Raw genomic sequence first — 22,386 nt, 5'->3', positions numbered from 1 at the left:
GAAGTAGAAGTCTAACACTCAGCTGAAATGGACCTCTATAGAGCTTATTTCTCACCACGGAGGTTAAAACAAGCTCAGAGAGAGTTTTGCACATGGAAAACTTTAAAACCAGTTGATATGAATGTTACTCCAGCTTAAAAAACAGTTCCTTAAATAGATGTATCTTAGCACCAGTTGAGGCATCCTCATGGATTTCTTAGATCTCCCAGGATATCTCAAATGGCATCAGATGCTCATATTAGGGAAACTGAATGTAGCCCTCTGTGCCTACAGGGCAGCTGCATGCTTTCACTACACTCAACAGAAAATTTATCAATACAGGAAATGACATCTTATGAGTTAAGTTCCTACACATGGACTGCAGTCTGTTGACTGCATTGATTAGATTGCTGTTGACGCTAAAGGACAGACACGTAGACGCTTACTTCGTACAGACACACCTGCATTAGAAACTGCAGATAGTAGAAGTGCTGCATTTCCCTTCTCCAACAAAGCAAGTTGCTCTGTGCTTCACCATGTTAAATGAGGAGAAATGGGTATTTTCATGGTGTTTTTCACCTTGACCTCTTTTAGTGGCTAATTTATGATGAGATGAATCATGCCCTAGCTGTTACTGACCAATCCAGCCAGCTCTCCAGTGAGTTGAATCCCTGGATGACAGTCAGATGCAGAAAGCTACATCTAACCAGAGGAAATTCATCCAAAGCAATGTAAAATCCCTTAGAAGGCTGTTGACATTGCCAGTTGCAAGTCTAGGTGACATTTGCTGAGCTTAGTGCCTACAGAACTGCACAAATGCCAGCAGCCACGCTATAACATGGGTATAAAGTGAAGGGTCATGGTTTGGCTTATGTTTGAGGCTCTTCCTTGGCCTGGCACACTGAGATAAGTGCACAGAGAGCCCAGTTGATGCCCTGACTGCTCTTGGTGGAGTCTGGACTTCTTCCAGAACATGAACCACTCACTTGCCTAAGCATAGGTCTTTTGAGACATCCTATGACACATGAACTAAGAAGGAACTGTATCTTTCTGCACACGAACCTGGAGACTAAAAGAGATGTCATAGGACATCCCAGAGAGCAGCAGACACCCCTGAATGGGCAAGTTTATTGAGTCCTATAAGCCTATCCTAGCAGACAATTAAAAGCATCCCCCTTTAATTAGTTTAATTTCAACATAGACACAATGATACATATAGGATCATACATATTATACATATTAGGTATGATCATACATAATTTAGAATCATATATCATATATACACACACACACATGTATGTGTGTATTATACTTGCCTCATTGATTTGCTCTGGTGGGATGAAATATTAGAAAAACTTCTTAAAGAGGTTTTTTCTTCCTCTTTAACTAACTCCGCTGGGTCTCTAAAACCCAGTGAGTGAATGCTGTGCTCAGGAGAAAAAAGGGCACGAAGCGTCAACCGTAGATGATTATTCCATGTGGCTGGACTAAGCACAGGGGTCCTGTACAGCAAGATGTGATATTACAGCAGCTTCTGTCTGCTTCCCCTGGGTGCTGATGCAGTATTGATGAACTACTGGGAAGCTTTGGAAACTGAGAGGTTACAACAGTAGGATAGGACTCTAGGGATTTTGAATTTCCTTCTTGGGCTTGCAAAGACTTTTAGTGTGGTCTTGGGCAAGTCGTGGTATCAGCATGTGCTGGTTAATCAGTGTAGTGTCCTGTTCTCCCATTCATAATCTGTCGTATGTGTTTGGACTGTAAGGCTGTAAAAGCAGAGACTTATCAGTTTGGTGCATAATCTCCAGTGCAAAAGACCTTAATTCTCTGTGGAGGTCTGCAGGGTTACTATAATAAAAATGGTAAATAATGACTAAAACCTACCAGGAGATAGATTCCTGTTGCTGCATAGCCCTTGAGACCAGAGTTATAAATTAAAGCTTCCCAGAATACGCTGAACAGTGAGTTATGCTACTTTCTCCATTAACCTCCCCTGCCCATTATTCATCAGGTTAATTTCTTGGCCTGCAGCCAAATTCATCATCATTTCAGCAGAAAAAATACTTTAATACATCCAGTTTTAGCTTGTTTATTTTATGTTAGAGACTTAATTAATTACAGTGCTAAACTGTTCATTTTGTACAATAAACATACTATTACACAGGTTGATTCGATTTTCACTGCACAAGATCCATATTATTGGATCTCACCAGGAGCCACTTCTGCATCCCTATGATCCAGAGTAGTATGTGCTGCTGCAAGAAGGATAGGAAGGATGCTTATGCAAGTAAGTAATAATGGTTTGGGCATTCATATATGGCTTGGAAATCTCCTTTACCTTGTGCAAATATCTTGTTTCTCCTTCTGACGATACCAAGAAGCTTCTGTTGTGATATGATGTGAAACCCCACAGGCAGTGAAGCCATAAAACCATTTCACTGAGATAAGCTGTTTGGTCTTGCTTACCGAGAAAAGTGGTGAGGAATCTTAAGTACTTTGGGCACGGCCGTACCACAACTTCTCCCACCTCTGCTTCAGGCCAGCATGTGATGTTGTCCCATTGCCTTCTGCAACCTGAGGAAAAGAGAAAAGCAGATGGTAGAACAAACACAAACAGTGTGGCTTTGCAAAGGTGTATGAAGTCTATTACTTTGGTGCAGGCACCTATTTTCTTTAAATATGCGCCTTTCTGCTGCTTCAGTCTCCAAAATTCAGCACTGGTGGTGTTCGTAATTTTTTCAGAAATCAGTGCAGAAAGAACAGCAGATTTGTTCAAGAACCGGGCAAATCAGAGTTAATAGAGAACAGTCACCTTTTTTTAGATGAAAAAGTTAGACATGGCTGATTAAATATCTCTGTTACTTGCCTTTATCTCTCCCTGTTGCATTAAAATACTTGGTTTGAATATGAGAGACATGCTTCTCTTTCTTCTCTGCTTCTCCTAAACTTCTCTCACCTTGAAATGAGATGATTGTGCAGGGGTTGTGGCCATCAGGAAAGGGACACTGAAGACAATCAAGGGGTGAGAAGCCAAATCCCTTTCCCAAGAGCAGTTTTTCTCTCCTTGAAAAGGGAGAAGGTACAAAATGACCCTAGAGGCAGAGGAAAGACAGTGCCATCACCAGGAGATGCTCTCTATGGGAGAGCAGTGCAAGGTGGTACACTCCTAGCTATCCAAGCTAGGAATGAAGGTATAATCAATGGAGCTAACTTCAGAGAGAAAACATAGGATTTTGTTAAAATTAAACATTTCTGAAGATTTTCAGGATAGGGTAAAAACTTTTGGGGAGAAAAAACACTGCATGTCTTTTCTACAGAATTATAACTTGTTCTGGTTTCAGTCTTTTGTTCCTGCTTTCTCAAAAGACATTAATGACATCACATACACGTTGCACTGCTGATTAATGTAACATTAGCACTGAAGCCAATAGGAGATGGCACACCTGAACTGAAAAATATAATCAGGTGTGGTCCTTTTTTCCTTTTACATTTCCAACAGACAGGCATTTCAATTGCTGCCTGGGTTAGATAGATGAGTTGTCAACCTACTTCTCTTTTTTATAGCACCCCTGCTCTCAGTTATTTGTCATGCCCGATTAGATTGCAACACTTCCCCAAATGTGACTAACGTGTTGCTGTTAAGGGCAACAGCCTAACAAGAGAAACTAGAATATGAAGAAGACAGCTTTATGAAAATACCTCTAGAGTGCAAGAAAAGGGAATTGTGAAAACCACTGTCAAGCTGCATTTCTTGGTAATTATATACCGATCTAAAATTTCTCCTTTAAATCATCTTTTACTACATGAACTAAGAAAACCACTGGTGTCATCATCAGTCTGTTCAGACTGAGGCAGCATGCTGTCTGAGATCAATAAAGAGAGCGCACAAAAATGCTTTGAAGCTGAAAAAGAACCCTCAGCTTTCTTTCAAAGTTACTTTACGGATTTTTCCTTCTTTCCTTCCTTCTTTCATGAGCTAACAGAACTTTTCAAATGAAATCCTGAGGTGAGCCTGAAAGATGAAATAACTGACAGCATCTTCTTCTTGCATACTTTTCTATAGTGTTCATTAAAATTCAGTTTTCAGGCTTCTAATATCAGGTACAAAGCTCAGTTTCCACAGCGTCTGACTTCCCTGTTATGGAACAGCTAGCAGCTCTGAATATATTACAATATTAGACATTCTGCCCATGGAAAATAGATGATTCCATGACACTATCTTTCATGTTCTACGATCTTTTCCTCCATCAATCTCATTAAATTATGGTGCACTCATTACCTCAGGACAGGTTATAATGCAATATAAAATACAAGGTGATAGTACCAGATGGCTTTTTAAATGTCCTGAACTATGCACTTTGAGAATTTTTGTGATTTAGTTTTTAGTTTCAGTTTTAGCATGTTCACACCACCACCTGTGACACGTGAAAAAAAGCTTTTAAGTGTTACTTCTGTAAGAAAAACTCTTTGATTGAAATAAAGTGAAGACACACAAAGCTGGCCTTGCAACACAGACAAGGTGGATCTTTAAAATTATTGCCTTTGTAAAGACCTCTCATACCTGCCTATTAGCACTTCCAACACCATTATTTCCTTCTTGCCCTTGCAGATAGAATCATAGAATAGTTTGGGTTGGAAGGGACCCTAAAGATCATCTAGTTCCAACCCCCCTGCCATGGGCAGGGACATCCCACTAGATCAGGCTGCCCAAGGACCCATCCAGCCCGGCCTTGAACACCTCCAGGGATGGGGCAACCACAACCTCCCTTGGCAACCTGTGGCACTGCCTCACCACTCTTACAGTGAAGAAATTCTTCCTAATGTCCAGTCTAAATCTGCCCCTCTCCAATTTATACACATTCCCCCTAGTCCTATCCCCACAAGCCTTTATGAATAGCCCCTCTCCAGCTTTCCTGTATCCCCTTCAGGCACTGGAAGGTCACTATAAGTTCTCCTCTGAGCCATATTTTCTCCAGGCTGAACAAGCCCAACTCTTCCAGCCTGTCCTCATAGGGAAGGTGCTCCAGCCCTGTGATCATCTTTGTAGTCCTCCTCTGGACCCATTCCAACAGTTCCATATCCTTCTTATGTTGAGGATTCCAGAGCTAGACACAGTATTCCAAATGAGGTCTCACAAGAGAGGAATAGAGGGGCAGAAACACTTCCCTCGCCCTGCTGGCCACGCTTCTTTTGATGCAGCCCAGGATATGGTTGGCCTTCTGGGCTGCGAGCGCACATTGCCGGCTCATGTTGAGCTTCTTATCGACCAGCACCCCCAAGTCCTTCTCTGCAGGGCTGCTCTCAAGCACATCACTCCCATCGTGTACTGAAAACAAGGATTACCCTGACCCAGGTGCAGGATCTTATACTTGGCCTTGTTAAGCCTTGTGAGATTCTCACTGGCCCACTTCTCCAGTCTGTCCTGGTCCCTCTGGATGACATCCTGTCCTTCTGGTGTGGCAACTATACCACTCAGCTTAGTGTCATCCTCAAACTTGCTGAGGGTGCACTTAATCTCACTGTCAATATCATTGATAAATATATTGAACAGCACCGGTCCCAGTACAGACCCCTCCATCTGGACTTTGAGCTATTGACCACTACTCTTTGAATATGACCATCCAACCAGTTTCTTACCCACCTTACCGTCCACCCATCAAATCCATCTCTCTCCAATTTAGAGAGAAGGATGTTGTGGGGCACTGTGTCAAAGGCTTTACAGAAGTCCAGATAGATCACATCCGTTGGTTTACCTGTGTCCACTGCTGAGGTTACCCCATTATAGAAAGCCACCAAGCTGGTCAGAAGGGACTTTGCCCTGGTGATGCCATGCTGGCTGCCATTAATCACCTCCCTGTCCTCCATGTGCTTTAGCATAGCTTCCAGGAAGATCTATTCCATGTGCTGAAAATATTGTGATAAAAATATATATGCAGCTGCCTGGAAGGGTCCAGGTTTTAAAAATGGGATTTATATTCTTAAATTTTATACACCTAAAAGTCAGAAGTGTAAATCTAAATAAGCCAATGGAAACCAGAGCTCTGGTTGGCAGTTGACATCACTATTGAGTGGTTATCTAAAGTTCAGAAAATGAATCATTTTTCGGAGGTGTCCTCTTGTCTCCTATGACTAGAAGAGGGCATGCATGAGTAACTCAAGTTTAATGAATTGGAACAATGCAAGGAATGACGCCCGCAAGACGCTTTGCATTTGCAGCCCAATGCTTGCTGCTTGTCCTGTAGTCATCCCATTGCAACCTCAGGCCAAAGTTTGTGCTTGCCCATCCAAACCAGGACACAGACAACCTTAAAACAGCCTTCCAGAAAATGGTTTTCTTTCTCCAAAACTGATAGAATTTACCCTAGCAAACTGCTAGCATCAGGGTGTTGACAGGCAATATTCAGTCATGTCAGCAGGACAGATCAATACTTAAGAAAACTATTTTAGGGTAGAAACAACTGCAAAGTGCCTTGAGAAAAGGAAATCCCTCTCTTCCCTGTGGCATCACTTGGCTTTCATGGATGTAATAAGGATGACAGTTTGTTTTGCCTGATCAAATCACATTTGGTGATTGCTAAGTGCTTCTCCGTTAATTAATTAGGTGTTTTCTTCTCCCTTGCACACAGGATCTGTAGGAAGGATGCAAAGGTATTTATCAATACTTACCCAAGGCAGCAGGTGCAAGTAAGCCACGAATACACCTACCCTTCAATTCCATTTCACTAAAAAGAACTGTTCTGCTCATTTGCTTGTTACTGAAAGCCAAGACATACACACTGCCAAGGGCTGTGCTTTGCTTTGGGAAGGATCACAAGTGAGTCTGGAGAAGCAGTGTAAAAATATGCATGTGACTTTTTCAAGACGGCAGCACTTGCTACATCCCTGGGTAATCAGGTACACTCTTTAAACTCTTGTCATTATAAATATATAGATATATAAAAGACAGTCTTCCTTTTCAATTATTTTAACTGTGACTTCCAGATATTCAGCCTCATCCTGCTGTTGCCTTGTAGATTGTGAAGTGCTCTCTGAAGCCAAATATCTTCTTCTGGAGGGCTGCAGGGACAAATCCTTCACAACCTTAATGAAGCTGCCTTTTAACCTTCATTTAGATAAACAGATCAAACTGTTCATCATTGCACTATAAGTCACACAATTGTGTAATTAATAGCAGCCACCTCTCTCCCTCTTGAAGCAGGCTCCTGAATTCTTGCTCAAAGAATGAGCTTGGAGTCTGTTGGTCACACACAAAGATCTGACCTCAGATCTTTGCATCCAGCAGCTCAGCCTCCCTTTTGGAAAGCCAAATTCTCCAACTGCAAGCAAAGGGCTGCAACAGCCTCAGACAGGCTTTGGAGACCCATCCTCCAAGAGCTTCCGGCACGGAAGTGACTGAAGACCACTGACACAGTCCTGACAGCAATGAATTAGGAAACCCCACCACAACTGCTGAAGGTGGTAACCTTTTCCAGTGTCTCTGATAAATGTGAATCAAAGCTCAGGCCCTCATTTCCTCTCCGTTTAAAAGAATAATAACCACAAAACAAGTCAATTGTCCTGAGGCACAGGTATACAGCAGTTTGCAAAATCGGCAGACTAGAGCACAAAAAACCATTTATTTGAGTCATGTCTACACTTACAGCAAATGTATGGTCAAAGCTTATCTGGGAAGCAGCAGAGAGTAACTTTCTCTCATGAATAAAGATGACCTCCAGAGCTCTGGCACGGCTCTGAGACATGACTAGATTTGGCTGAGGAAAGAAATGAATGGCAATAGGCTGGTGCCAGGCACTCTCTTAACCTACATGAACCCCCAATCCAGAAAATAAACCTTTCAGCACATTTGTCATTCACACCAAATTCTCCCTAATGGACAGTGTTGCTCCTGGTCTCGTCTGAAGGACATTCAAACACAAGACCTTTGCTCTTTGAATCCATGTTCAGATGCAAAGATATCTATTAGCAGGGAGTATCTTCAGATCTTTGCCTACCTCTCACCACCCACAGATACATAACAGGCAAAGATGCGTCTTGATTAAGTTAAGCTTAATCAAGATATCACTGGGTACCATCACTAGTTGGTGTGCGTGCAATAGAAACTCATTTTCATTCTGATTTGATATCAGCAGGTAGTTTCCAAATTCTCTGAGGTTAGGAGAGTAAATAGCTATTGGCTGACCTTTATTCTTCCACTGACAAGCTCGTGCAGAAGTGCAGCCTAAGTGCTCACTTGTGGTTTGCCCAGTTTGGTCTCATTACAGCTAATTTCCAATGCATCGACTTTCTTGTTCCAGTTGAGCACTAAGCTTTTGCCCAGCTGAAGAAAACAGATCCCAAAAGATAGTTTCTGCAAGAATCTGCTAACTTGGTTCCAGACAGGCAGCTTGGTTTCAGCTAGAGTAAAGGCTAGGAAAACCCATCAGAGGCTTTAGTTTGCTACTATTGCTGCAGATTACAATGAGAAGCGGTTTCCTCAGTCAGGGATAATATTCTATTTATATCTTAAAAAAAACTTCAGATAGATTCTTTTTATCTCATAGATATTTTAAATTAAATGCAATTTGATTTTACTTCTGAAAGCACAGAAATGTTACAAGCCACAACATCCTGGGCCAAGGAGTTGCCCCGTTTAAATGTCCACTGAAAGAAAAAAATACATGCTTTTCTGAATTCACTTTGAACATGCTTTTTGCTGGTTTCACTAGGAATTGCCTAGTTCTTTTACAAAGACAGAAATATTCACAACCTAATCAGAATATCCCTTTCCCTGAGGAGAAAAAACATAAAATCCTCTTTCATATCCTTCCTCAGGCGTCTCTTTTTCAAGCTGAAGTGTCCCAGCTTATTTAGTTTCTTCTAGCGTGGAAGCAGTTCCCTATCATTTCTCCCTTGTATCTTTTGTGGGTTTAATTCTACCACATCCTGCCTTGCCCTGGACTTGCAGAATAGATTTTTACCTTGTTTTTCTGTGGCAGGTTGGGTTTGACCAGGGCTAGCTTGACTCCAAGGTTTCAGTAAATGAATCCCCCCAACCTTTCCTGTAAAATTAAACCCGTTTCTGCTGTGCCTTCCTGATCCTCACACCCCACCCCAGCCTCACTCATACACTCATCCTGCGGGCATCTCTCCTCCCCTAGGTCCACCTCATAACCTTTTTCTTTTTTATCAACACTGACAGTTTGCTCTGAAGCAAACCCATCCCCTCAGAGCTCCACTTTCAACTTTCCATGGCTTTGCATTTAATTTGGCTCTTTTTTGCCTGTCATGCTGCTTGCTATCACTCTAGCACTGTAGGCAGGATGTGACAGAGAAATCATTTAGCTGAAGGAAAACCACAATCCTGCCAGGGCATGCAAAACCCTGACACTGTAGCATTTCCTTCCCACCACTGATGTACTCTCTCTGATGCACTGATGATCCTTTATTCATCCCTCAGTGAGGGATTTGCAGTCCCTCAGCAGAAAATGGACTTGGGCAATCACAGAAGAATAAAAGGATTCCCAGACTGAGGGTAAGTAAAAAAAAGTTTACCTTGGACTTTGTCGCAATAGCTGTGGCAAGACAGAGATAGTGATTTCATTTTTCCCACTCTGCATTCAAGACTAAGAGTAACAAGAACATCATTACTTGCTATAAAAGCTGGTTTGCATTTCTGCAGTGGTTTCCAGTAGAAGTTGTCCAAGCACTCAACAGGAAATCTCAAAAGATATACTTCTCCCAAAATGCTTGCAGAAACTTGACTCAAAGGCATTTGAAGGAAACCTCACCTTAAGCCCCCAGAGTAATTCTAAACAGTGTGAAAGAAATCACCAGGGACTCCTTCTGGAGGATTATTTTTAAGCATGAAAATCCTATGAGTTTTTCCATCATCGGCACTAAGCAATAAGTTTAAAAAAAAGTATAATCTTTTGTACTTTCTTTAAACAACAAACTAAATAAACACTTTTTTCATCACTCTTTTTATAAATCAAATTTGTGAGCTAAGCCCTTCTGCCTAATTCCAGAATATGTAAACTGAAACGGAAGATCCAAGAGTTAAGACAAAGATTTACAAAGTGAGTTGCCAAAAACATTACTTATCTCCTCACCAGAATCTAAACAAGAGATAGATCTCTAGTGCTCTCAACACAAAGCATGCTTTAGTGGTTTCCTCCCTTCTTGCTCAAATTACTCTATTCTTCCAGAAGTTGATTGGAACCGGATTTATAGAGATCAGACTTTAAATTTAGGTACCTATTCTTCCTATATATCTTTTCCTATGTTGGCAACTTCAGACAGCAATTCATACTGAAGATGACTAGGCTTAACCTCTATAACAATGCTTTTTTAACCGTTGTGGAGGCAAAAGTGATTTCTCTGATAATCTAAGATCTAAAACGGGATTCACCCAGGATCTAGCTCTTCCATACCTCGCTGTGTTGTCTACCAGAAGGAGAGAGAGGAGTTGCAAGGAAGAAAGCATTAGAGATTTTGCGGGTCTTCCTAATAAAACAGGCTGAGTGAGGACAGGACACGAGTGCAGCAGGTCTCACTGCTGGTTCAAGTGCAGTGGAGTTTGGAGACTTTTCCTCAACTTTCCAACATTTAGTCCAATCTGCATGAATACCTAGATCTCCTTAAATTTATATGGTAACTTGAATGGTAGCATCAAGAGAAGAGCTCAGGAGACCTGACCACGCTAATGAAGTGCAAACCCTTCCACAAAGCTACCGAGCTTGACTTGCTCGTTGAAGGGGAACAGGTAAATAACACCCCCCTGGTGACGTGCTCACAGCTTACCAGACTGGAATAAGCTGTGGAAGTTCTCTCTTGCAGCAATTACAGCATGATTAAGAGGGATTTTAACCTGTTGCTACTTTAAAGGATCATCCAGTACCTTCAAGATCAAACGATGTGCTTTGTGATGGAGGAGATTTTCAGTCAGTGTTGCTCTTCTTCATAGTAAATATTGGGCTAAGATATGACACCTCATCAAAAAAAGGAAAGGTAAAATGGAAGTTTCCTCTACAAACTGTAAGCCACAGACTACCTAGTCTTGCTGCTAGAAATATATTGCAGTCCTTACACAAGAGCAGAGAGTGTCATATAAAATATTCGTGATCTCGCTCTTGCTTAATAAACATGCTGGAGTTTGTGCTGGAAATATGCTTCTCACCCATAAATGTAGAAAGGCATCTGCAGGAAATGTTCTGTTGGAGCCCTGTACCTTAGCTCTGTAGGAAGGGACAAGAGGGAGGAACCAGAAAACTTTGGCTTCACATGGAGGCATATTTAATGGTTAGAAGGTAAAACAAAAGAAAAGCTAAATTTGTGTGACACCAATAACTTAAAAACTTTCCATAACAGAAACCTTACCTAGGGCTGGCGGATATCAAGCACGATACCTCTGACCTCAGCTTCACATGAATTCCACTGTTCTATGTTAACAGGTTTGGATATCAAGAAATAAAAGCACCTAGACTACATGAAGTCAAATGGATAGTAAAATCAGTGGAAAAATCTCTACTGGCTGCAGCAGGTGTCAGATCTCAGCAATATATTGTAATAGGAATTCATATCTGATGATATATGCAATGTTTTCCAATGCATTTACCCTATGTAGAAAGGGTAGATACCATCATGGAAGTGCTCTTATAGTCAGCAGGAAAAGACAAATGAAAAAGATGAGGAAGCAGAGATTTCTTAACCAGAAATCTGACAGGATGCAAGGGGGACAAATACAAGCTGTTGTCAGAAACAAAAGCCATGCATAGATGGATTTTGTCTGAGCAATTATCCAGAGAGAATGCTTTGAATTTGCTCTCCATTGGTCTGTAGAAATGGCATTTTTTCCTTATTTTTGCAACCTCTCCATAACTAAGGCTGTGTGCAATAACACATTATCCCATGCTAACAAAAATAAAAGATAACCAAAAAGTCTGATGGCATTTTAAAATGTTATATAGTCTCCAAACTAAAATGCCTTTTTCAGTACAAGACACGTCCACTAAATGGCTGTTCATCCCGACAGGCTAAAAGACAGCAGTTCCCAAGTCAAGTAAACACTGCTGTTTGTTAGAAAGATTGCAGTCAGAACATGTCAGCAACAGGCAAAACAAAAGAAAAGCTTCCATCCCTATAGCATATTAAGGCAGAAAACAGATGTTGTAATGTCTTATTTCGTGCTGGTTTCTGAAGAAATATGAGGTAAAAGCAAAAAATCAGAGAGAAGAATGATGAGGTGCTGTGTAGATCTGTTTGAATTTCACCCTGTCACTGATAGATATCTAGACTTCAGGTGACACGGTACGTTCAGACAACAACAAACAGCTGAGAAGGTACCAGTATTCACCCAGGAACTAGCAGTCCTCAGCGGAGAGGTGCACCCTTCTTGAACAGTGAGTTACCAAGCAAGGATGAACAGCTGGATAGCAGATGTGTAGGAAAAACATCTTTGGGTACTACTTCCTCAGAAGGACACTCATAGCCTGGAAAAATGGCCATCAGCCTCAGACAGGATTGAAGCAGCCAGCATAACAGTCTGGGAGCTGCTCACATCTAAGGGTTGAAGCTGGGTGTACCACCATGGCAATACATGCATTCTTCTCATGTTTCCAAAACCGGCTTTCCTAGTGTGGTTGAGGAAAAGTTATCTTCTGAGAACTACGGGGCAGACTTTTCTCTCTTGAATTTCCAGAGAGCAGGCTCCACCTCTAAGAGCTGCAGCACGAAGTGTTGGTGGCTGGGAAGAGTCTCAGGGCAGTTAGGGAAAATGCTACCTTTTGGAGGTACCATGAAGAGTCCTGTCCCAACTGAGTATCATGGCCACTCTCCTATAAAAGGAGGATAAACTTCTCTTAAATAAAAGGCATCTTGACTCTGGTACTGATTCTCTAAGAGAGATAAATGAAAGTCTATGTTTTAGGCTCTTGATGGCTGAATTTTCTGCTGTTTTAGAGTACACACTGTCCAGGAATGGGGAGGACTGACGTCATATCTGGAATTTGCCTGATGCTGCTCTTGTTTCACAGCAAGACTGAAACAAAGACACCTTTTCTATCACCTAGACCAGAGTAATAAAGTACAGTGAATGAAAGATAATGTGGAAATATATCTTGCAGATCCCTTTGCCTTTAAAGAGATCATTAAGATCAACCATATGTATTATTTTAGGCTGAACTAAATTCTCTAGGCTTCATTGCATACGTCAACTTGATGCTCAGGGCTGGATTTAGCTGACCAGCAGTAGGCATTTAATGCCATTCCTGACGTCCCCGGGTATGTGAGATTTCTGAAAGGGCTGGTGGATATAGTACAAGACTTAGGAGAGCCCTACACAGTTCTGAAATGACAACTAGAGGCCGCGCTAATTAGCCAAAAGCATCTGTTAAGAACTTTGACCTATGGCTAAGGGCTCACAGGAGCCAACCCCTGTCCAAAGGTCTGACTACTTTACTTGACTTTATTCTTTGAGTGTTTTGAACCAAGCGGACAAGCCTGCCTGCTTCCCCTGCAAGGAAGACCTCTCTGTATATCTTCTCAGCCTGCAGACAGGTCTCTCCTCTGGCTATACCAGCACCACCTTGCATTATTACCCAGAGGCCACTTTGGATATCTGCCAAAATACATATTTCCCCTGGAAACTAGTATACTCTGTCAGTTCAGCAGCTCACCTTAATACTCCCTCTGCTAATGAGTTTAAACCAGTGACGTTTGTTCACAAAAATATCCATCCTCATGTACGTGAAGGTGTTACAAACTCACACATGAGGACTTAGCAAGTTTCAGAGAGGTAGCACAACCCTAACGCAGCCAGAAAACACAGCACGTTCCCAATCTTGGGTGAGCGATCCATTCACCCCCATTCTCCACCCTGGAGCGCTGGTGTTACCATCAGACATGTAATGCCTGCTGTGGCAATGGAGCGCCTGGAGAGCTGCTGATAACCAGGCTGTCATGCGAATCCGACTGACACATCATCTATCCTGGGAGGTCTTATGCAACTGGAAGGTGAGAATTCACTTGAACTTTTGCAAGCAAGGAAGTATTAATTATTTCTTATCTTACTGCACAATAAACAGATGGTGATGAATAAACAGACTCCTCATTTAAACTTCATTAACGTTTTTCCAGCTTGACTTTTAACTTCCATATGTCCACTGCTTCTTCTCCCATCAAACACGCCTTGACTTCTTTAAAGGAAACTGTCAAAGAACCCAAGCTCCAAATGTGACTTTTCAAGCCAACCTCCACTCTAGGCCTGCAGAACAGCAAAAGCAGTTTACGGAGAATAAACAACATGGGTCATTTCCCACCTCAATTTGTTTGCATGTGACAATGCTGGTGATGGGCTTGCAGAACTCAGCCCCATTGCCCACAACAAATGTGAAGCCTGCACAAGTTGAGCAGATATGAATAGGCATTGTGAAGGGGACTGGTACTATTGTGTTTGTCTTTTTTCTCCACATTTTCAACTTTTCTGACATTTTGATCATGTTTCAAGTCCTGCTTGGAAGACAGACAGGTCTAGATTGCAAATATAAAGTGCAGTGCTTAAGTACTTCAGGTATAAGAAGCAGCTCAGCTACAGCAGCTCCTTGATGGCTATTGGCAATTTTTACTGACACACAGAAAATCATCTCAGCTATCTCTGTACTACTGAACTGTGAGGAACAGATAGACTAAATGCTGGTCTGACTCTGAGATGCTGCCAGCCTCCAGGTGTGAACTTCTGAAGTTCTGAGCTTGTTTCACTTGAACTTAACTTCTGCAAGAATTTAGGATACAAATCAAGCTGAAAGTCTTCCCTTTTGGAGAAAAAAAAAAAAAAAGAAAGGTCCTGAAAAACCATAAAGTGACAACTATAAAGAAGTTCAGCAAAGGGAAACACGAAGTCCTACACTTGGGAAGCAATAATGCCATGCACACATACAGGCTGGAGAGTAGCTTTGAAGAGAAGTATCTACAGGTTGAACATAAGCCAGCAATACACCCTTGCCACGAAGAAGGTGAATATTATCCTAGGCTGAATTAGGAGGAGGAGTTTTGCCAGTAGATTGAGGGAGATGATTCTTCCCCTCTCCTCAGTGCTGGTTAGACTAATCTTGAGTGCTGGGTCCAGGTCTGGGCTCATATATGGCAGACATGGACAAACTAGAAGGAGTCCAGCAAAGAGCTGCAAAAAACGTTGAGGAACTGAAGCATATATGAAGAAAGTCTGAGAGAACTGGCACTCTGGCCTAGAGAAGAGAAGGCTCAGTGGGGATTTTATCAATGTGTATAAATATCCAATGGTGTTCATGGGGAAGCAAAGAAAACAGAGACACAATGGGCACAAACTAAAAACCAGGAAATTCCACTTAAAATTAAGATTTTAATTTTTTCCCCCTGTTAACATACTTAAACGCTGGAACAGGTTGTCTAGAGAGGTCGTGTTTTATTCAAAACCCAACTGGACATGGTCCTGAGCAACCTGATTTGGTTGACAATGATTTAATCAGGGGTTTGGACTAGATGATACCAGGAGGTCCCTACCAACTCAGTGATTTTGTGATAATGAGCCAAGGAACTACAATGCAGAAAAATGCATCTCATCTGCTCAGGTCACCAGGCTCTAATGCCAGGAGTCGTCTGTGGTTTAGAGGTCTCCTCTCTGTTCTTGTATATTTTCTCTCATACTCAAAACTTCCACGCCATTAAACTCCAAAACTCGGCCAGGATTTCTGCACCAAAGAGCTGCCCTGATATTCCCACTTCTCTCCACAAAATCTTTTTACCATGGAACACCATACTTTCTGTACAGCAGCATGGTCTTCAGAGCTGCTCATTCTACCCAAACACAAGTCAAAATACCTCATTCAACTGCCATCCCTAAATGACTCTCCTGCATCTGAAAGAATATCTGATTACAGAGCACATTGATTAGCAACATTGGGATAAACTGATAATGAGCTGAGCCAACAAACCTAGACCAGATTGCTTTCCTTGTATTTTTAACAAAAAAGAGAGTTACTTTTTTTTTATTTCATTTAAACACTTCAGGTTAAGCTGAACTGTTTGTAAACTGCACTCATAGAGAGGTGAAGCATTCTTAAAAACAAAACCGAAAACACTCTCTGTGCTTGGGGATCATTAAATAAAGAAAAGCAAGTGGAAGTCAGCAAGAAGCAATGCAGCAGTGAGATCTGCCTTGCAGCAAGCCTGTAGGTGCTCAGCTGCACTTCACATGCGAGATTTGCCAACAGCTGCAGGCCTGGAAATCAAAACCTACTTCAACCATCCTTTCCTCCTGACCCTTGGGAAAGCTTCCCTACTGCTGCTAACTATTGCCAGCTAAGCAGTCAGTATTGCACAGAGATGTCCTGGTTAAAAAATTATCTTGGTTTTCAGTGGGGATGGGATTCCGTTCTTCACTTTTGAAATATGTTTGTAAGCATTGTCAAGATAATGCAGAGGACTGAAGAACTCTGTTTATTATAAGCTCCTAAATTGACTAATTGCCTTGGAGAACTCCAGCTTGCGCAATTGCCTTTGTTATTTTTTGATACTGAAGTAGTAGGAGACGCCACTCAAGAAGCAGCCTTGTATAGCCACAAAGAAAAGAGAAAGGGGAAGAAGATAGCACAGGCAGCTACTGGATATCTCATAGCCTGCTATCATAGCAGCTACCGGCAGCGTGCAGACTCCAAACTACAAAGCAATTCTCAAAAATTTCTCATCATGCTTGTCTGTCAGGGTTACAGAGAGCACTCTCACTGAAGACATTCAAACCTAGGATTAACTTGGCTAAACTGATCCTGCAGTCACCCAGGCAGGTATCCCACAGCCACTGGCTGCTGAAAATTTGGGATGACCTGGAAATCTTTTGAACGATGCAGCCAACCCTTCAGACCTGACCTGACCTGCTATTGGTTGCTTACAGTGCACTGATGTTGCAGAAACCAGTGCGGTGTGTGAACCAGAACCAGTCAGCGGTGTAACTGCACCAAAGTGCTGCTGAACTAAATGTCCAGATGTTCTAGACGATTTGAGTTCTTGCCTTTGCATGCCTGTTACACCACTGCACTGCTTGGCAATGGCATAAAGCAAAATGTGGCTTTGTTTATGTTACATATAACTTGAGCATCCCCAAGAAACTTCTTAAGCACCTTCTAGGAGAACATCATCCAAAGATTTGTACCCAAAGTCATTGCAGACTGATGTATGATACTATGTACAGATTTATTTGACAGAAGAGAGGTGGAGAAAGAGAAGAGGGAACTTAAGCTGGATGTCATGAATTTTCCCTTTTGGGGTGTTATTTCTACCCAGAGACATAGTAGTTTCCTGGGATTTTAAATTATGGGTGCTACCAAAAATACTGCATTTCCTATTCCTCTTTCTACTCAAAGTACTTTTGTAAGTCTCAATCATAAAAAAAGCTAGACACTTTTCAGTGTATTTGTCCTTATCTTACCCCTGCTAGGTAGGAAAATACTAATATTTCTATTTTAAAAGAGTAAAACTAAGGCCAAGAGACTCAGGAATCACTCACCTTAACTGCTACCACAGTGCTGCTGTAGTTGCAATAATCTATGGGTATCAAATGAGACAGTTTGCAGGGGGACCAGCTTTGAAACCAGAATAGCATGGGATTAAAAGATGTTTAGGGTGGGAAATTAAGGCATCTACAGCTAATTATTTACATTTGCATGGCGTCATTACAAGCAGATATAATCCGTGTTATTCATGTCAACCATGAGAACGACCGATTTCCTACAAGGAAAACCAGACACTTCACACATAACAAAACCACAAATTTCTTTAGTCCAACATTTTGGCACATCCGTATGTGATGCAATCCAGCAGTACATTCTCCTTAGCTGTGTGATAAGGAAAGGAATAACCAAAACTCATTTTCCAACATGTCAAAACCCAGCAAAAAGTATTCAATATCACTTCATAGAAATGGTGCAAGCAACCTCACTGAGTTGAGTTTTAGATCCTTTAGGAACACAGTCTGCACAGAGATTGACATGAAGCATTTTGTAAATTGTCTCCTGCATTAGCAGGGAAGAATCCTGCCAATGGCACAGTTATAGCTTTTTCAGAAGACTTTTTCTAATAATGGCTCAAAATATATTGTGAGCACCCTTTGGGGGCTCATCTCACAAATACTCGGTTGAAAGTTTAGCTTCCTGGAATGCAATTCTGTATGTAAACAAAGATATTCATCACTCCTAAAGATGAAATTGAGACTTCACTTCATTTGGCCAAATCCCGTCCAAGCCAGTGAACACCAGGACAGGAACCATTTCTTTCCATCCAACACAGCTGAGCTGCTCACTAAGAATCACCTCATAGTAAATGAAGATCTTGTCAACAATGAAGACAATTAGAACATCATTCATCACATCCTAAGAGGTGCCTACACTTGGCCAGAATATAGTAGAGCTACCTAAAATCAAGTGAAAGAAATCCGTCACTAAAAGTTATTCCAATACAACAGCTATTTGTCCATGAGAGACAAACCAGTCTTAAGTCTACTTAGTCTTGATTTTCATGGTAAAGAACACACTTCTGTACTGAATCACCACTGTCACTTTACTAGTTATTTCAGCATGGAGGTAAAGGATAACAGGGCAGAGGACTGCAAGAGCAGTCCTGCTCATGAAATCCAGCCTGGTATTGCAATATGCAACTGCATCCCACACACCCTTTCATAAACTGGGCAAGCTCTGCCATGAAGTCAATAAAACACTCCTTCCCTCAGACCTCCAGAAAGGCTGTTCAGTATCCTCGGAGTGTTACAAACTTCCTTTAAAGTCTAGACTTTGATCTCACAACCGTTTTACTCTCCTGTGTACACATTGCCAGCTTAAACTGGTCTTCCCTGCTGCTTTCTCCTCAGCTGCGTCTTCTGCAGCCCTTCCTGTGCTGATAAGCTAATGCCTTCTCATTAGAAGTAGTCATGCTTTTGTGACCTTGGCAGCTGTCCTGTGTCCTTGCTACAGCCTCTTCAAGTGTGGGTAACTTCACTGATACTGAATCACACTCCTAGCAGGGAACACACACTCCCATCCTGCCAATAATAAACAGCAGTGCTGTGGACTCTGCTGCCACTAGAAACAGCAATTGGTATCTACTACCAGCACCAAAAACACAGAAATTTAATTTGAAAAGAAAAAGTTGATCTCACCCATGTAAGTTGATCTCACCCATAAGGAATGGGTATTGAAGACAAAGGAGCATTAAGACAGATGTTATTTTTTATCAGTGGAAATCTACCTGCTTCTCCCGAGCTGGAGATCAATCTCAGCATTACCATCAGGTGCTTCTTACTAAGTGATTAATGTATCTGACACATCAAATTACATCCTTGATTAAACCCCTCTAATCAATACAATTGATAATGGCTTCTAAACAAAGCTTTATTTCCAGACTGTACCGAAGTGGTGTTTCTTCATTTCCACTCATTTAATTAGAAAGGATAACAAATTGGTTGTTAAATCTCAAGTGATTTTCTTTTTGTTGAAGGGATGTGGAATGTGCAAAAGGCAACAAACTTACCTGACCACAAATCAAGGTATTACAATATGGACAGCAGAGAATATCAGTTGCTTTCCATTCTCCTTCCCTGAGGGACTGAACTGTGTTAAAACTACATTTTCCTGAGAGTTTTAGAAGGATTTTTTCTTTCCAGCAACACTCAGATTAAACAGTCATAACTATATGACTGCATATCATCATCTTCACAACATTTCTCCCCAAAAAACTTCCCCCTCGCCCCCAACCGTCAAAGTTCAAAGTTTTATTTTACAGCTATGCTTTTACCGAAGATATGGAGTGCCACTCCAGAAACACATCTTTTTCGACCTACTTGTGCTCACACACTTAGCTTTTAACACTCCAACACGGAAACATCTCATTTAGGCACTTTCAATTTACCTGTCCACAATATTTTTAAAACAGACTTCTCCATAAGATGATTCACCCATATTCACCCATTTGAGAACCAATTAAATTTTCCAGTTTCTTTCTGTTGATTGCTAGGGCAGCTATGTCTAGATAAGAGTCAGGTATTGATCTCTCAAATCATAGAAGCACAGAATGGATTGGGTTGGAAAGGACCTTAAAGATCATCCAGTTCCAATATCCCTTCCATGGGCAGGGACATCTCCTGCTGGATCAGGCTGCTCAAAGCCTCATCCAACCTGACCTTGAACACCTCCTGGGATGGGGCTTACACAACTTCTCAAGGCAACCTGTTCCAGTATCTCACCACCCTCACAGTAAAATATTTCCTCCTAACATGCAATCTTCATCTCCCCTCTTTCAGCTTAAAAACGTTCCCCCTGGTACTATCACTGCACTCCCTGATAAAGAGACCCTTCTCAGCTTTCCTGTAGGCCTCCCTTAAGTGCTGTAAGGCTAAAATAAGGTCTCCTGGGGTCTTCTCTTCTGTAGGCTGAAAAAGCCCAGCTCCTAGCCAGTACTTAGGGGAGGTGCTCCAGTCCTCTGATCATCTTTGCAGTCTTCCTCTCGACTCGCCCAAACAGATCCATGTCCTTCCTGTGCCAACGGTTTGGTACAAATGGATGCCAACTGTTTTCCATACAAATCACAGTGTAAAATTTGGTTGGATAAGTGCTGTGTCCCTACACATATTTGTTCCACACTGATGTCACGAATGATCATTTCTACCCAGAATAACGACATCTGACATTAAAACAGGAGCAGCAGGTATTGTGTCCACGGACAAAAAATATTTTATAGTGGTCACACCTGTAATTTCTGAACGAGTCCCATTTCATGACTACAGGTAGCAACTGGTAGAAATGCAGAATTATTGCAGTCCAACATTTCAGCATTCCATTGGGGAAAAAAAATTCCAAAGGATTTTTATATACTTGCTAGTGTTTGGGCATTATGGTTTGCAATATGATAGAGTGTGTTTTAAGATTAGAATCACAAAAAAATATTTTCAATGGCTGAGTTCATTGCGAGAATAAAAGCTGGCTTGGATTAAAATTTCAAATGTAAAATATGATTTTGCAAAAATAGAAAAAATACTAACACTTTAAGCATTTCTTCTTCCATTTTGAATATGCTGTATTTAATTGAATTTCTTTAAATATCTATGAACATGAAACAAAGCATTTAATTGGCTTTCAGATGAATGTTTTAACTACTCTGACTTTTCCCTTTACTGGATTCCAGGAGAACATTTCATCAAATGACTCCCTTTAACGGTACAAGGACACTTGAAACAGTTTCCGAATCAAAGAAACCTCTATCTTAGTAGATAAAAGCAGGGGCCAAAAGCTGTCTTTGCATTCAGTAAAGCTCCTGCAGGGATCAGCTTGTTCCCAGGTTGCTATTCTATCCTTAAGCATCGTGCAGACAGTCCTTCAATCTGTAGCCTAACTGCAAGCATTGGCAAGGGGGCGATGATGTGAGGACATCCTCCTCCACTTTTTCCTCTTTCAGGAGGTGGGGTGCAAATATCAAGCAGGATACACATCTTCCCACTCCTTCCTCCAGCAACGTGATCCCTTCTTTTCAGAACTTGACACAGATCCTTACATCTTCTTCTCTCACAAAACCAGGACCTGTAACTTGAAAGGCATCAGAGGGGGAAAGGTCCCACTTGATAGTTTGCTCTTGGGGTTTTGACGCTGCTGTGGGATGGGATGACACAGCATCAAAACCAAAAGCTTCCTCTCTCTGCCACAATAATCTCTACAATTTAAAACCAAGCATGGGTGGCTGTGTCAAATTTTCCCAAGCTCTCTGCAGGTTGCCAACTGGGGAATTGTGTTAGCATAGTCCTTTTCAACATCACCCACCCACATTCTAGCTGGCAGGTTGGTCTACAGCTCCTCTGCTTGCACCAACATCCCATAGTCTCTCTCCTGCTCTGAAACCCCATGTGTCCAATGCACAGTGTGCCACGCCTGCTTCTCAAGGGAGGTACACGGTAGCTGCCTTAGGCTGGGATGGAGAAACCTTACGAGGCTGGAGAGCAAAGCTGGAATCATTTGCCTCGCCCTCCTCTCCTGATCACGAAAGCAGGGAGTGGAAACAGAAAGCCTTCCAGGAGGAATGCCCAAAATGTGGTGCGTGCTCCACATTATGTGAACAAGGAGAGGATCTCAGCCACCCAGCCCAATTTCACAGATAATTTGCAGTCTTGAAGCACATTCTTCCTTCATCCACTTCACCGTCAGGGCAGGAAAAAAATTGGTATAGGGAAGGGAGGGCAGTTAAGTGGAAGGAGGTTTCTGTGACTTCTCTTGCAGCAAACCAAGGCCTACAAGAACTTCAGGCTTTCTGATCCCAGGACAAAAATGGTTAAGACATTTCCAGTTCAGAGAGATGGATGCCTGACTGTGATTAAACACACTGAGACACCTAAGCTAGGCTTACACAGATGAAAGGCAGTGAGTG

At 41.8% G+C, this 22,386-nt stretch overlaps 1 protein-coding gene across 1 annotated transcript in view; it reads right to left on the bottom strand.

Annotated features, from left to right (window-relative positions):
- The window catches only part of LOC104056965 (vasoactive intestinal polypeptide receptor), a 110,903-nt gene that overhangs the window by 55,370 nt on the left and 33,147 nt on the right, over positions 1-22,386 (bottom strand). Inside the window, exon 3 of the mRNA XM_054059770.1 lies at positions 2,446-2,553. Within this exon, the coding sequence (XP_053915745.1) occupies positions 2,446-2,553 (108 nt within the window). The remainder of the gene's footprint in view (positions 1-2,445; positions 2,554-22,386) is intronic.

The sequence above is a fragment of the Cuculus canorus genome, chromosome 2 (assembly GCF_017976375.1).
Source record: "Cuculus canorus isolate bCucCan1 chromosome 2, bCucCan1.pri, whole genome shotgun sequence".
Taxonomy (NCBI): Eukaryota; Metazoa; Chordata; class Aves; order Cuculiformes; family Cuculidae; genus Cuculus; species Cuculus canorus.
This window is presented reverse-complemented; position numbering and strand designations above follow the sequence as displayed.